Genomic DNA, 15,000 nt, shown 5'->3' with positions numbered 1-15,000 from the left:
GGGCTTTTTGCTGTTGTTTTTTGTTCAGAATGCTCTTTTGTATCATGGATATTTTGTTCACTACAATGCTGTAAAACTTTTTCTGTTCTCTTTTTCTATCATAGTCTACTGTAAACAGTATTTATACTGCACCTCCTTTAGGCCTAGTGAACAGTAAAAAAAAAAAAAAAATTGCTTTTTACTGGAATGTATTTGAATGCGAACATTACATCTGGACATACAGTTCCCAACCAAGAAATTTAGTGTAAAAATGCTGGATTGCATGTTTTGCATGCAAATACCTGTAAAACTGAAACATAAAAGTCTATGCAGTTTTTGTAATGTGAACAGTAGCCAGTATTTTGAAACCTAGTGTACTCTGATTGACTGCATGTATCTTGTGAAGTGAAAACAAGCTTCATTCTTTGACAAAATAAGTTCATTTTGAGTCAGGTTTCCAGTGTTTTGGTAAAGTTAGTGTGTGCAGAGAAATGACGAGTTAGTGTATATGTAACAAAATGTGTTGTAAGAACATGGGATGTGCTTTTGAGAGGAAAATGATCCATTCGGCCAATTGTGTTTTGCAGATGAGAGGTTGTGTTTAGAGTTTTGAAAATGTGTCAACTGAATGGACAAACGCTTGTTAGCGATTGAAAAAAACTGTAATGCCATTACAGTAATGCTAAATTGCTAATGTGACGACTACTAAAGGCGCTGTAAAATGTTTCGCACGCAGACCCAGCCACAGGAGCACGCTGAGACTAGTCATCTGTCCACTCTGGATAGAACCTGAGCTTCCGGCCAGCAGCGGTTCTTCTGTGGCAGCTCTCCAAAACCATTTGAACCCATCAACATGGATCTTTTCTGGACAACTTCTTCTCTTTAGCGGCTGAGAATTAGCTAATTAAGCATCACTTACTTTTCACACAGCTGTGAAATTAGGATGATTCCTTCATCTCTACAGTATATTTCCTTCATCTATATTTCACAGTCAGACATGAGCTCGGTTGAGCATTTGGAAGTTGCTGCGTGAAAACATTTCTTTTTCCGACTGAGACATCTTACCATCCAAGAGTACTAAAACTGCTGTGTATTTAGCCTACAACACACCAATATGCAAATTGAGTGGTGGAGCTTCATCAAAGCGTCTGGCTTCCAAATGCTATTTCAATTCCTACTGAACTGACTCCAGACATTCCAAGGTTGACTTAATTAAATCCAAATCAATATAGAATGGGTTGAGTGGTTCTCCTTTTATTACGTTTTTTTCCTGACCATTAATTCACATTTGCAATTGTAACCGAATGTCACTGTCAGCATTTTTTGACAAATCCAATAGCTGCCGCAATTAGCTCTCACCCCACATCACCAGCGGTAAGAGACCAAGCGAGGCAAACGCTATACCAAATACCATTTAAGTGAGCTCACAAAATGACAGTGAAAACTAATTAAATACACTAATTCTTCCAAACTGTTACAACCATCTTTAGTAAAGGGCCTCAAGTCTTCACACTGTGCTGTATTTTATTCATGATAACTGGTAATTAGCCTGAAACAGAGAGCAACAAACAAGACTGTCCAAACTGCATATACAGTACGGCTGTTGAGGCTATACAGTGTGTGTCAGCCTCTTACTAAAAGACACACATACAGAACTGTGTCCATCAAATACAGCTAATAAAATATAGCTCATGTGACATGTGCATAATGTCCACATACTGTACATATTGTGTGGATACATCAAACACAAGATGCCCTTCTGTCATGTGCCAGTAATCTATCCTGTAGAACTGCATAGGAGAACCGAGGCAGACATATGCCAGATTGGATCGCTCAATCTCCCATAAATCTTCATTTACTTCGTCAGCCCTCCAGAACGACAATTTAACAGCACTTTTCATCAGACTTGACTTGCACTTGTCTCTCTGCTGCTGAAGGGCGTGTTTCTGGCACTCCTCAAGTCCAAAGTGTTTCACAAGAGTTCGAGGGGGCTCAGGCAGCGCCCCTGCTCTCTCCTGGCAAATGGCACTCAGCAACGCTCAGACTCCCAGCACAGACGGGCGGGGGGAACGGCAAAGTGAAAGGGCAGAGAGAGAGAGAGCGAGAGAGAGAGAGATCACATCAAACGGTTCTTCCTGGATGCCCTACTGCGTTTGTATTTTTTCATGTACGGCAAAAAAAGCAGTGGACAGAGCCTAAGGGCTGATTCACAGTCCACACGAGCTGCACCGACGCAGCTGACAACGCAAGGCCCATGTGCGAGGTAAAGTAGTCCACGCAAGGTAAGCCCATGTACGAGGTAAAGTAGTCCACGCAAGGTAAGCCCCCATCAGAAATGCATGACGGAGCACTTGCCCTTGCATTGCGTTACAAAAGTCTGTGTCAAACCCTCCTGGTGTACTGTAGCTCGATGTGTTCACATCCGTGTAGCTCGCGCACGCTATGAATCAGCCCAACGATTCCTCCCGGATACCCTAGTACATTTTTCTTCATTTCTTTGTTTAACGCGCAGATCTTTATGTGACTTTGGCTTTCAACAATTCATTTTGATACCAGCGTAATGTGTGTCGTTATGGCTACAGACAAAAGCCGTCTGCTGAGAAACAAACATCAACATAAAGACAAAACATCAACACAAACAAGCGCATAAACATAAACAGCGGTGGACAGAGCGTGAGGCGAGCTGTCAGCACGGCCTACCTGTGCAGGAATAGTCGTCCACCCTGATGAAGCCTGGCAGGCAGTCGCAGCGGTGGCCTCCGGGGAGATTCACGCACACGGTGTTGGCCTGGCAGTAATGCATCTGGGTGGCACACTCATCTATATCTGAGGAGACAACGGCACACAAAAGAGTCACTTCTGCTGAGAGTCAAAAAGCCGCACGCCCTAAAATATGCACGCGCCACCTAAGGAAATTGGCCTTCAAAGAGCAAAGAATTACGGCATCGGAAATGTCTTATTTACGAAATATCAGCACCACTTAACTTCATGGCTTTAGATGTATTCATATCAGTTGGCAGTGGTTGAAATCTACCTTAATGAATATTCATATGAATCCATATAGACACATGCCTACAGATTCCAAATGAAGACTGCCCTCAAGTTAAGTGACACCCAAAAAGTTTTAGTCCTGTTATTAGCACTGTGATTATGACACTTAATTGCCAAGAATGGGAGGAGAGGTTTCAGCTCTTTCAGGGGTGTAATCCTCTTCCTGGCGATGGACCACAAAATGTTAATGCTATGGAGACATCAATGAATTATTCATGATTTAAATGTTTTGCATGGCTCAATGAATTCTAAAATGGATGAACATGGAAATGCAGGGACTTGGTCCAGCCACTCCTCCTGTACATTATCTGCAAATGTCAGCAACAGTGTACTGCAGTGCATCTTAAACAGCAGAAAAGGCTAAAAACATAGACGAGTAGAGAGTCACATCATCGTCACAGTTTTAAAACATTATTATCGATACCCAGTGTCTTTGTGACAGCAGTAAAGTATTTAAAGGGGGAAAAGCCATTTGAAGCACTCAACAGTTACAAGTCACTTTGACTGTCACGAGGTACTTTGAATTTGAAGTGCCCTTGAAAAGATGTGATTACTACCTATATTAAAAACACCCCATTATGAGATTCAATAAAATTAGCCTTCCATGTGATTATGCTGTCAGTAGGAAAATATATGGCTGCTGCAGCTTTAGTTGTCCACTTGCTTATCGGTCTGACTGAAAAATTAATTGGCATGCTTACTTCCTCTCTGTTTGTAATCAAGAACAAGGCGAATATTTCCACAGAGAACTGACATAATGTCCCCGGCGAAAACTACCTAGCAGTTGTTGAATAGCACTCTTTAATTGAGTTGACTGTTATAGAGGCTCTAATGCAGACAGCTACGTATTTGCTCCTCTGATGACTGAGCATTAGATGTAGAGCTGTTGTCTTTTGAATGTGTCGAAGATACTGAGAGAGAGAGAGAGAGAGAGAGAGAGAGAGAGAGAGAGAGAGAGAGAGAGAGAGAGAGAGAGAGAGAGAGAGAGAAGAGCAGCGTTTTTGGTCAGATGCAGAGTGACCCAGCTAAGACTCCTCAGCGGAGCACATGGCCTTGTTTCGGCGGCACAGACGCCCAATGAGGTAGAAATTCTGCCAGAGAGCCACACCGCCTCATGTCCCCTGTGTGTGGGGGACACACCGGCGACAGACAGCCCCATCTCTCTTCCCCACCCCTCTCCAAATCCCTGCATTTCGATGCTAATGTACCCTGAAAGTCATCCTTATAGGTGTTTAACTGCAAATCACATTAAGTGAGACATTGTGTGAGTGACTCGTCCGGTGATGGAATCAGGTCAGACAGGATAGCAAAAGAGATCCATACATCATATCTTGAAGGTTAAGCACTTCCTCTCTCTGAGGCATTCCTCTGGAGTGGAGGGCAGAACAGTGAGACTGCGTCAAATGAAATGTCATTTCCTTCATTTAACACATAGATTAGATATAGATACTCCATACTTGGCTCGGTTCTTCAGCCTCTAGGTTCTACAGCAGCGCACAGAGATCTTGGGTGAATTCAGTCAGCATATTCATCGTATGATACTTTTTGACATGCGACATCATCCGTCCATGACTACAAGATAAAATGCTGGATTGCGATCTACGGTCTCGCCACACAGTAGCAGGTGTCATTCTGCAAGATGCCCATCTCTCTCTCTAAGCGGAGTGCTGTCACTGATACCTTTAGAGGGAGAACGCACAGCCATAAGCATGAAACCCACTTCTTCAGACACAATACAGTTCTATATACAGGGCCATTACTTTATGGTAATAAACCCGATTAACCCAACTCCCTCTGAAAATACCAAATGTGTTTTATATTCCTTATTTGAGTCGTGACATATAGTGGCATGACTTGAAATAGTTTTCCATTTCTAAGGAATTACTCAGAGAGTCATTATAAGAAGCGTCATGCTAAGAGCTGATGGCAAATCACCCTGACTGGATCCGACTGGAGTGCCATTCTGAGCCAGACTCACATTAAGCAGCCAGTGGGAACCTTTCCCTCATTGTGTCCCCCCCCCCCCCCCCCCCCCGCCCCCCCAGTCCCGAGAGACACAGTGTCTCAGAGCCCCATAAAAGGCTGTGGCCGTTTCACACCACACACTTGTCCTGGATGTGCATCTCAATGCGCTCCGTTGCTGCTTGCTGCCATCTCTGCTGTGAGAGGGTTAATGGGGAAGCACCTCAATCTGACAGAATCTGCTGCTCCGCTGGTAAACAAAAGGCCCAAAAAGACTGACAGTTATTTACTTTAATAAATGATACCTCTTTGGCCACTTGTGCTGGGTCTGTTATTATTTGCTCCATGGGTCCTGGGCAAATGTGATGACACACACTGTGAATGTAGAGGAGGAGAGGGAACGCTTCCATCATTGCTTTTCACGGGGTCATTTCTCCATCCCGGGCCGGCCGCGCTGCCAGGCGGAGTGCAGGTGTGAGATTGAGGGGCCGAGGCAGAAAAACTCATTACGGCGCACAGCGGAGGCAAAGAGGTCCGTGCGTGTGTGTGTGTGTGTGTGTGTGTGTGTGTGTGTGTGTGTGTGTGTGTGTGTGTGTGTGTATGTGTGTATGTGAGTCCGACCGCAAGCCAAGCGGCAGGGAGGGTCGCACATGACGGCGTTCCCAGAATAGAGTGGCGCCGGGTGGGGTGGAGTGACACGGGGCAGTGTGGATCGTCAGTCGTGAGTGTGCTAGAGCCACAAGCACACACCCGGGCACATGTCCCCCCCCCCTCCCTCCCTCCCCAGTGTCCCCTTTGCCAGCCATCGCTCCCCCAGTTTCACCCCTGTTAGCACAGCTCTCCCTGTGGCCACTGATTTGTACATGACCAAAAGATAGGCCAGACCAGACAACTGCTTGCCAAAGGCAGATGAAAACCAAACTTGGCTTGCAAATGAACAGTGACTTGCTGCAGGTCACTGCAAATAACTCTCTTCATCTCAGGCGGTATGATGTCAGGTTTTACGTAAACACCAGAATGCACAGGTGAGTTTGAATAAATTTGCTGCAGTACACTCGTGGTCATGACGACAGAATAAATGTATTCCTTTGATTAGGAAAGTTATCATTACGCAGCTGCTGGGCTTTTGCAAATTGCCAGCACATCAGCGGCAAAAAAAAATGTCTATTCATCATCAGCCTCCATTTTGCACAGTATATAATCAGAAGGCTGTATAATTACTGGTGGAGAAGACATTCCTTCAGATTGTGAGCGACACACATTGATTAGTAATTGTGTTTTTGTTTTCCAGGGCACAATGCGACCAGACAACACGGCTGTAAGGGGTAGATTACTATTCAAGACTCAAAAATAACTCTTGCACCATTTCTTTCTCTGAGAGTAGCTCTTGCGGAGGTCAAACAATCCTCTGACCAACCATATGTAATGTGATCAAAAGTAAGGCAGAATACTTCATGATTACGATTGTTGAACTTCAGCATACTATTTCCTTCATAAGCTTTACAAAGCGCTCTTTCCTCATGCTAAAAAAAAAACTGGCTATAGATCAACTCATTCATCAATATCAACTCTCTGCTATGGTAGTTGCACACAGCGATATAGGCATTCCAATTCAACTCAGACAAAATTATATAGTTCACAAAGCTCCAAGAGATTGAAGCCAGAACCCTATAGGCAATTACACTAGCAGAGGAAAAAGAGATTGTGTATGCAAGTACACTGGCCTTTCATGGAGAAAGAGCAGCCGTGTTTGATATTTAGCTATTTTCCTTTTCCAAACACAATCTGACAAGAGTGAATGCCTGATTAGATCAGAGGTTGTTAGTCTCTCGTGCGGTGAATACTGTATCGAGCTCCACACACTTCTCCAACCCCAGTGCCAGTGCTCACAGGCACACCAGAGCCAACATACTCCTTTGATATTCTGAGCCGAGAGGAGAGTATTCACAGCAAGTGTGATATTGTTACACGAATTTCATTACTCTGACTTCAGTCCCGCCCCTTATCTTATTTTCTCTTGTGTAGGAGACACTTCTATGCTGCAGTACCCATTTGTAGGGGGGAGCCTTTTCTTTAAGCCCAACACCTTGGCGCGGCTTGTTTGCTCCATTTTCAGAATCTTATCTTCATTTCCCCGCCAATGATTCATAGCCATAAAAGTGTAATTCTGCCTACTGACTAAGAGCATCAGCATGGTGTGAGTCACCCCGTGATAAGGGAATAAATGCGGCTCACAAAGAGCAGGGCGGCTCCGGCTGGTGTGTAGCCTGAGACGGCCGTCCTTCCTTCCAGGTCTCCGAAGAGGGAGAAAGGAGGCCAGCCACCGGGCACGGCCATCAGCCGGTCTCTGGGGAGGTGAGGAGAGGGACCGTGGCACAGGAACAGAGTGTTGTACCAGGCCATAATGCAGACTGATGCTCAAAGAAGACGGGGGGAGGGGGTGCAAGGGGGCAGTATGCTCGTCTGCTCCGGGGGGTGGGGGTGGGGGGGCTAGCACTACTCCCTGGGTTTTTTTATTAACCGCATCCTGGGTAGACAAACGCCACCTGGGACCGTCAAGTTGACAAATCCCCTCCATATTTCTGAACGTGTGATTTCACCATGGCTCCGAATGCTGGGGGGGATTATTCTCTCTGAGGTATGATATTGTTGTAACACTTCCTAACTAAAGCCCAGAATGCAAATTCAATTTCTATGCTGAAAGACAGTGGCTGCGCATCACTGCCGGGTGACACAAGGCAATGCCACAGATTTAGACAGGAAATCAAATTGAATTTCATTTCGGAAAATTACTCTGCAGAAGCAAACCAACAATAACACCACATATGCATAGGCTGAAAACAAACTGCATTACCAGTGGAGGAAATGAATCCAACCTGCTTCCACTTAAGCACACAAAAGAAAAAAAGATGTTTTTCTTTCCACTATTTTTCTCCTACAGTTTTTCCTTTTCTGAATTGATATCGAGACATCACATGCCACTTCTCAAAATAATAAAATGTCCATCCAAGAAGGTGCTGAAAATATAACAAGCCAAGGGACTGTTCAACCTGATCGCAATAAAAAATAAAGAAATATCTATTTTACCAAATACTGAGGAAGGTACACACTGTGTCCTGTGTATTTATTCAGCTTGTCAGTGGCATGTTCTACAGCACGATCAGGTGAACATAAGTTCAAGACAGTCTACTATAGAGTTGCAAAAGGAATGCATTTAAGGAGCAAAATATTAAACTTTTTTCACATCTTGAAATGATCTTATTGTGTAGTAGGCTAGTCTTATTAACAGTTGCATCATTTTGCTACAGCTACTGACGCTTCAGTTGTGTTTTTATAACCTGACTAAATGCCTGGCTTCTTTTAGAGAACTATAGTATTTTAAATGCTATGGTGCTCTGATTGACTTTACATTACCTAGCTTCCTATTGTCAGACACACTGCACTCTGTGTTTTTGCACATTTGATTGCCAATGCCAATTGCTATATGACAGCTTAGAGTTGCTTGTCAATTTTCAAAAATAAATGAAAAATAATGATCGCCACCCCACCTCAAACACATGCATGTGCACACAAAGGTTAGTTTAATTACTTAGAAAGCTACTATTTAATTATCGCACCTGTTAAACTCCTGTGGGGACGAAGAAATCAGACATGCAGGGGTTTTGTTCTACACACTTTTGTCCTCTGCCTTTGAATGGATACTGTGATCTTCGGTATGTTAAGTCTTAGATTTTTGCTGCTCCAGAGCTACAGTAACTTGCAACACAGCCATTCATCTACTGTAATACCCAGATCTCCTTATATGGGCAAAGATGGCCGCTTTTGTTCCTTTCTGTAGGCGAACTTCAGAGGTCTATTGATCACCAGATGCTACCAAGGACATAAAGGTCAGTAAAGCTTGTATCTAATTTTCCATGTTGGCAGGCTAGTAGTGGGGCTCGAACTGAGTCATCGAGAGTTGAGACACATTAGACTGAGAATGTTCAATCACAACATGGACTTCTATGTCATCATTTTCAGATATTTGTGGATTTCGCTGTCCACATTATAACACAAAGCTAGAGTTTTAAAAATGATTCAATCATTCTTTTTTGGGAGCTTGACAATACTGTAGTAGTGTAGAGGAGAAGGGCAAACGTTACAAAAGTGTTTTGAAGACGTAGCCTTATACCAAGGGCAGAGCCTCACCCAACACCAATTGTCAGAGCAGTGGGGTATAATTTGTGATAGAGTTGTGGTTTGCTGAGCTTTATACCTAAAGTGTGTTCAGATTTGACAGAGGAGAACATTCCTGGTGGACTTTGTTTCTTTAACTTTTTAAATCTGACCACTGCAAAAATGTTCAAGAAAACAGCAAGACAATAGCCTCTGCTTTTCGAATCTGAGCATACCTCGGCTGTTAGGCTCAGCTGCAGCTCTCCGAGTCCCCATTTGTGCTCAAATTGTTTTTTGAGAAGCAACGAGGTGAAGGTGGCTGTGCAATTCATAGACTTGAACTCGACCACCAGTGGAAAGCATGCATACCAATATTGGAATTTAGCAACGCATTCTCTTTTAAAAGTATAAACTTTGCAAATTGAATAACAACAGCTGCATTCACAGGTATTTATATGTGGCCTGAAAAAGAGAGGAATTCTAGTGTCTGACCCCAATTATTGTTGGGGTTACTTAGCAGTTGTTATTGGTGTTGCAGTTGCTCTAGCAACTACCCTGGCCCCGCCCATGTCTGTTTCCATCCCTACAGTTGGCATGAGGGCGCATAGACCACAATTACATTGCCTGTGATTGGATCAGTCTTCTGCCAGTCACCACCTACTGTTGCTGTTATAGTTACAGTATAATTATACTAAATGTCACAATACAATACAACAAATACAACTCCACACAGCACACTCAACATCACGGCTGGAGATTAACGAGCTGGCTGACCCAGGATCTCCTCTCCAGCTGTGTGCAGTAGTTAAGCATCATGGCAATGGCAATAACATCCACGTAAACTACAGCACACCATGCACATGAGAACACAATTAACCTCTGGGCTGGATTTAAGGCGACATGTTTAAGTACAGCCTTGGCTACCTATTATCTAATGATTCCAAACTATAGGTCTAGTGAATAGGTACAGTATGCAAGAATACAAAGACTAATTACAGCTAATAGAACTGGTTGCGGAGCCCATGGTACATTGAACAGTAAGCAGTCTTTTAAAGAATGGCTCAGCTGTGTTATTTCACACAAGGCCAAATAAAATGCTCGTATGCTACAGTATTTCTCTGTATTTTGTTCAACATGTTTTGCTTGCAGCCACCACTTCCTTACACACTCGTAGAAAACAGAGAATGTCAACATGAACATAGATCTTCAGCTTTAAACACAAGATGCAACACTGCTTCAAAATAACTGACCAGCTAAAATGCCTAGTCCCCCCACAGGGAATGGGCATGATAAAGGCTTATGGCTGTGACTGGGCTGGGCTCTAACACACAGGCTGTCTGTGGCGTGTCCCCAGAGTGATGAAGGCAGATGAGATTCAGGCCCTGGCTAGTAGACTCAAACAAACTAGGCCACTCAGCCTCCATGTTGTTCCACCGAGGAGGAACATTTTACAGAAGGTTATTACAGGGAGACATAAAAGGGTTTCGGACAAACACACGTGTTAGTCATGTGCTTGATAATGAATTAGCATGGAGAACTGCATCAGGTGGTTCAAGAAGGCTTCAAAGCAGAAGTACTGACAAAAAAAACCAATCCTTTAGGTTAATGTGCCACAATCAAATAATCAAATATTATATAAATTCTATATTTTTGTTGTAAAATGCTTGCTGCGACAATGGAATAGCAGGAATTTATTTGAGGACTTGTGGTATCATGTGGTATCATCATAAGGGGATCATCATGTGGTATCATCATGTGGTATCATCATAAGGGGAACAAGAACTTATTGCTGCCAAAATAAATAAATACAAGTTGAATAGACTTATTACTTACTATGTCTTCAGGTATAAAATACTGCACTTTGTTTCTGTCTGCCTCTTTTTACACATTCACTTACTAGTTACTTGCCTGAGATCCCTATCCTGTCTGAAATGCAAAATCAAGAAGATACAGAAACTGTGGTCCACTATTATCCTTCATGTAAATGTCAGACATCCTTTTCCCCAGACAAAAGCTTTTTGTAGATGACACACATAATCAGTATCATTTTCAAAGATAGCACACACATGTCTCTGTTCATACCACCATACTTTACATTAAAACATGTTCCCACTGTCATTAAATCTCTTTGTCACTGAATGCCTTCCATGGCCACTGAAGCAGCCTGCTCCAAACCGCCTCATCACATCAGCGTACTATTCAGAGCATGAAGGAGGAGAGGACGGTGGGGGGGGGCACACGTGAGGAGGCGCAGACGCGGGGAGAGGGGAGGCGCGGGCGGGGAGGCGGGAGGAGACGCGGGGAGGAGGAGGAGGAGGAGGAGGAAGCGGCGCCGGCAGTCTGGCGACACTGACAGCTCCTCTCAGGTACGGAGACGACGGCGGCTCTCCAATGATGAGAAGCTCTGATAGAGCAACCAGCTCGGGTACACAACTCTGACAAGTGCCATGTCAGTGTGGTGCCAACTACCAGCGAGTACACGTCTCCTGGCAGCACCGAGGACTCAGAGAGAGAGAGAAGAGAGACGGAGAGAGAGAAGGAGAGGGAAGAAGAGAGAGAGGAAGAGGGAGAGGAAGAGAGAGAATTGGTGACAAAGAGAGAGAGAGAGAGCATCTGAGTGGTGGTTGAAGGGAGATGAAGGGAGAGAGATAGAGACAGAGACAGAGAGAAGAGAGGACAATTAAGAAAAAAAAAACACCAAAGCCTTGTGATGTGCCAAGCCTCCCTTAATAAAGCCCAGATGGCAGTGCAGCACTTGTTCTAATTCCATTCATGTGCAAAGAGTACATCCAAATGGAAGTTTCAGTTCAGCACAATATCTTCTTTAAGAAGTGGGGCCCATCCTTCCTGGCCACAGAGTCAGAGTCATCTCATCGCACCTGCTTTCTTCAAAGCTCAAGGAGGCTCATTACAGCTACCCCCCTCCCACACACACACACCTCAATGATTATGTTCACCTAGCCATTAGAGAGAGGTTGCTATGCAACCATGCCATTTTATTGCAGAGCGCCTTGAAGTGTGATTGACAGGCCCAACACAGCCGAGCCTTGCCTTGTTGTTTACAATAAACACAGAGTTCACAAATCGCACATCATCCTGACAATCAAATCCGGACTTCTTTCTCTCAGATAATTGCACAGAGAAACAACAGTAACTAAGGCAAAAGCAAACATCTCATAATGGATTAGCACGGCGCCACGTGAATATAAATCTAACACAACGATTAATTTCAAGCAAATGACAGGGTGCATTCATATGATCTGTTAATTGGTGTTCACTGTATGTGCATGTGCTGTGTGTGTGTGTGTGTGTGTGTGTGTGTGTGTGTGTGTGTGTGTGTGTGTGTGTGCGTATGTGTGTGCATGTGCGCGCGTATGTGTGTATGTATTGTGTGTATGTATGTATGTCTGTGTGTGTGTGTGTGTGTGTGTGTGTGTGTGTACATGTAATGGAATTAGCCATTTGGAGATGCCGTGTGCTGCGTGGTGTTTATTTATTTATTTTATTTTTTATTTGATAGGGACAGTGCTCATTAATCAACAGACAAGTCACTTGCTGTAAACAAGCCAGAGTTAGCTACAAGAGCTAATTTCCATCTGTTGTCCCTAGCCAGATCTTAAAGGCACCCTAAAATTCAAAAGGTATAAAATACAATAACAAGTTTAAATACAGCAGCAATGAACATACCCTCAAACAGACAGATATTCCCTGCCTATAACCTTGCCCTCCCTTACCCTTAATCAACCACAGTAGTCTACATATGAACATACGTACATATGAATACAGTAGCCTACTGTATAAGTACAGAAAGAAAAGAAAGAAAAGAAAAAAAAAACAATAATAAAACAATGTTTGTGGACTTAAGCATTTGTTGTATGATGGCAATTGTAATTGTCCTTAAACCAAGTTTTAAGATGTGTTTTGAAAATGACAAAACTGCTACACTCCCTTAACTCAACAGGCAGACTATTCCAAAAAATTGTGGCTCTGACAGAGAACGCTGTGTTTCCAATCCTACTTTGTCTATATTGAACTATGCAGTCCCCTCTGGTGGTTGCTCTGGTTACTCTGTTGACCCTGTCCTTCTGTGTTATGAACTGAGACAGCGGTGGTGGGGCAAGCCCGTGGAGTACCTTAAAGACAAAGTGTGAGGGGGGGGGGGCGTCTGTTCTGCTGTTCTGTACTGAGCATGCTCTGTGGTGAGGAGGGAGATGGAGGGCCGTCGGTGACATGGCCTAGAAACAGGGCTCCTCTCCTGTCCTGCGCTGGCCTGCCATCACCTTATCACCGTGTACTGGGGCTGAGGCGGAGGGGGCGAGGTGTGTGTGTGTGTGTGTGTGTGTGTGTGTGTGTGTGTGTGTGTGTGTGTGTGTGTGTGTGTGTGTGTGTGTGTGTGTGTGTGTGTGTGTGTGTGGCGGGGGTGGGGTGAGGCCAATCAATGCAGCTGCGGCAGCTCGACTAGAGTGGGCCGCAGGTCTGAGAGGTGAATGCCAGGGCAGGCCACTCTCGCCGAGGAGAAGCAAGACCTTGAAGGGTCATTGAGCATCAATGTTCACGCGTACAGACAAACACAACACACACACACACACACACACACACACATACACACACACATACACACACACACACACACACACACATACAGTACACAGAGAGAGAGAGAGAGATTGATAGACAGAGGCAGATATACACACACCACACACAATCCACTAAATGTGTGTGTGTATGGGTGTGTGTGTGTGTGTGTGTGTGTGTGTGTGTGTGTGTGTGTGTGTGTGTGTGTATGCGTGTGTGTGTGTGTGTGTGTGTGTGTGTGTGTGTGTGTGTGTGTATATATGTGTGTGTGTGTGTGTGTGTGTGTGTTTGTATGTACTGTATGCGTGTGTTTGTATGTGTGTGTGTGTGTGTGTGTGTGTGTGTGTGTATGTGTGTGTGTGTGTGTGTGTGTGTGTGTGTGTGTGTGTGTGTGTGTGTGTGTATGTGTGTGCGCGTATGTGTGTGCGTGCATGCGTGTGTGTGTGTGTGTGTGTGTGTGTGTGTGTGTGTGTGTGTGTGTGTGTGTGTGTGTGTGTGTGTGTGTGTGTGTGCGCGTATGTGTGTGCGTGCATGCGTGTGTGTGTGTGCCTGTGTGTGTGTGTGTGTGTGTGTGTGTGTGTGTGTGTGTGCTCTGACCCCGGTGGGGCTGGAGAGGGGCAGCAGATGGCCGTGTGGTTGTTGTGACACATAAAGGGCAGCGCTGGAGCAGGGAGCAGAGGAGCACCCTCAGCATCTCTCCGCATCTCTCCGCCCGCTCGCCCCGCTTGCCCCGCACTTTGGGGAGAGCGCATGCAAATGGCGCGCTCACATCAAACAGTTTCCCTTTAATTAAACAAACCCTCTAATTAAGGCTGGGCCCTTTGAGTTTCGCTTGAGCAAAGAGCAGCTGGAGGAGAGGGAGGGAGGGAGAAAGAGTGAGAGAGAGAGAGAACGAATGAGAGAGAGAGAGAGAGAGGGAGGGGAGAGAAAGAGAGAGTGGGGAGATGGGCAGAGTTCAAATCCATGCTTCAGCATGCATTCCCAATCCAGAGTGCAACAGTCATGCCTCGCAAACCACTCAAGCCTCCAGAGCACTGACATATTGGGGAGCTTTCATTCTTTGGCTGCAGCACTGCAGAGCTGCAGATCTCCCTCCCGTAGAGCTCCACTGGAGAGCCATTGTGCCATTATGGATGAGCTCATACAAAACACTGTCTCATAGCGTGTGGTGTGTTGTTTGCAAAACCTATGAGACAAATGACATACTGCTGACAGTGCTAGTAAATCTACTGTCTGATGGGCCGGCGTGACTGGCATAAGCATCTGTTGTTTGGATTA

General features: G+C 44.7%; 1 protein-coding gene across 1 annotated transcript in view; it reads right to left on the bottom strand.

Moving 5' to 3' along the window:
* The window catches only part of LOC134095309 (protein kinase C-binding protein NELL1-like), a 143,243-nt gene that overhangs the window by 46,784 nt on the left and 81,459 nt on the right, over positions 1-15,000 (bottom strand). Inside the window, exons 15-21 of the mRNA XM_062548758.1 lie at positions 14,320-14,457; positions 11,388-11,551; positions 9,922-9,989; positions 8,610-8,620; positions 7,199-7,339; positions 6,891-6,916; positions 2,680-2,805 (exon numbers count right to left, since the gene is read on the bottom strand). Of these exons, the coding sequence (XP_062404742.1) occupies positions 2,680-2,805; positions 6,891-6,916; positions 7,199-7,339; positions 8,610-8,620; positions 9,922-9,989; positions 11,388-11,551; positions 14,320-14,457 (674 nt within the window). The remainder of the gene's footprint in view (positions 1-2,679; positions 2,806-6,890; positions 6,917-7,198; positions 7,340-8,609; positions 8,621-9,921; positions 9,990-11,387; positions 11,552-14,319; positions 14,458-15,000) is intronic.

This window comes from Sardina pilchardus, chromosome 11, assembly GCF_963854185.1.
Source record: "Sardina pilchardus chromosome 11, fSarPil1.1, whole genome shotgun sequence".
Taxonomy (NCBI): Eukaryota; Metazoa; Chordata; class Actinopteri; order Clupeiformes; family Clupeidae; genus Sardina; species Sardina pilchardus.
The sequence above is the reverse complement of the archived record's forward strand: the minus strand, read 5'-3'. Positions and strand labels throughout refer to the sequence as shown.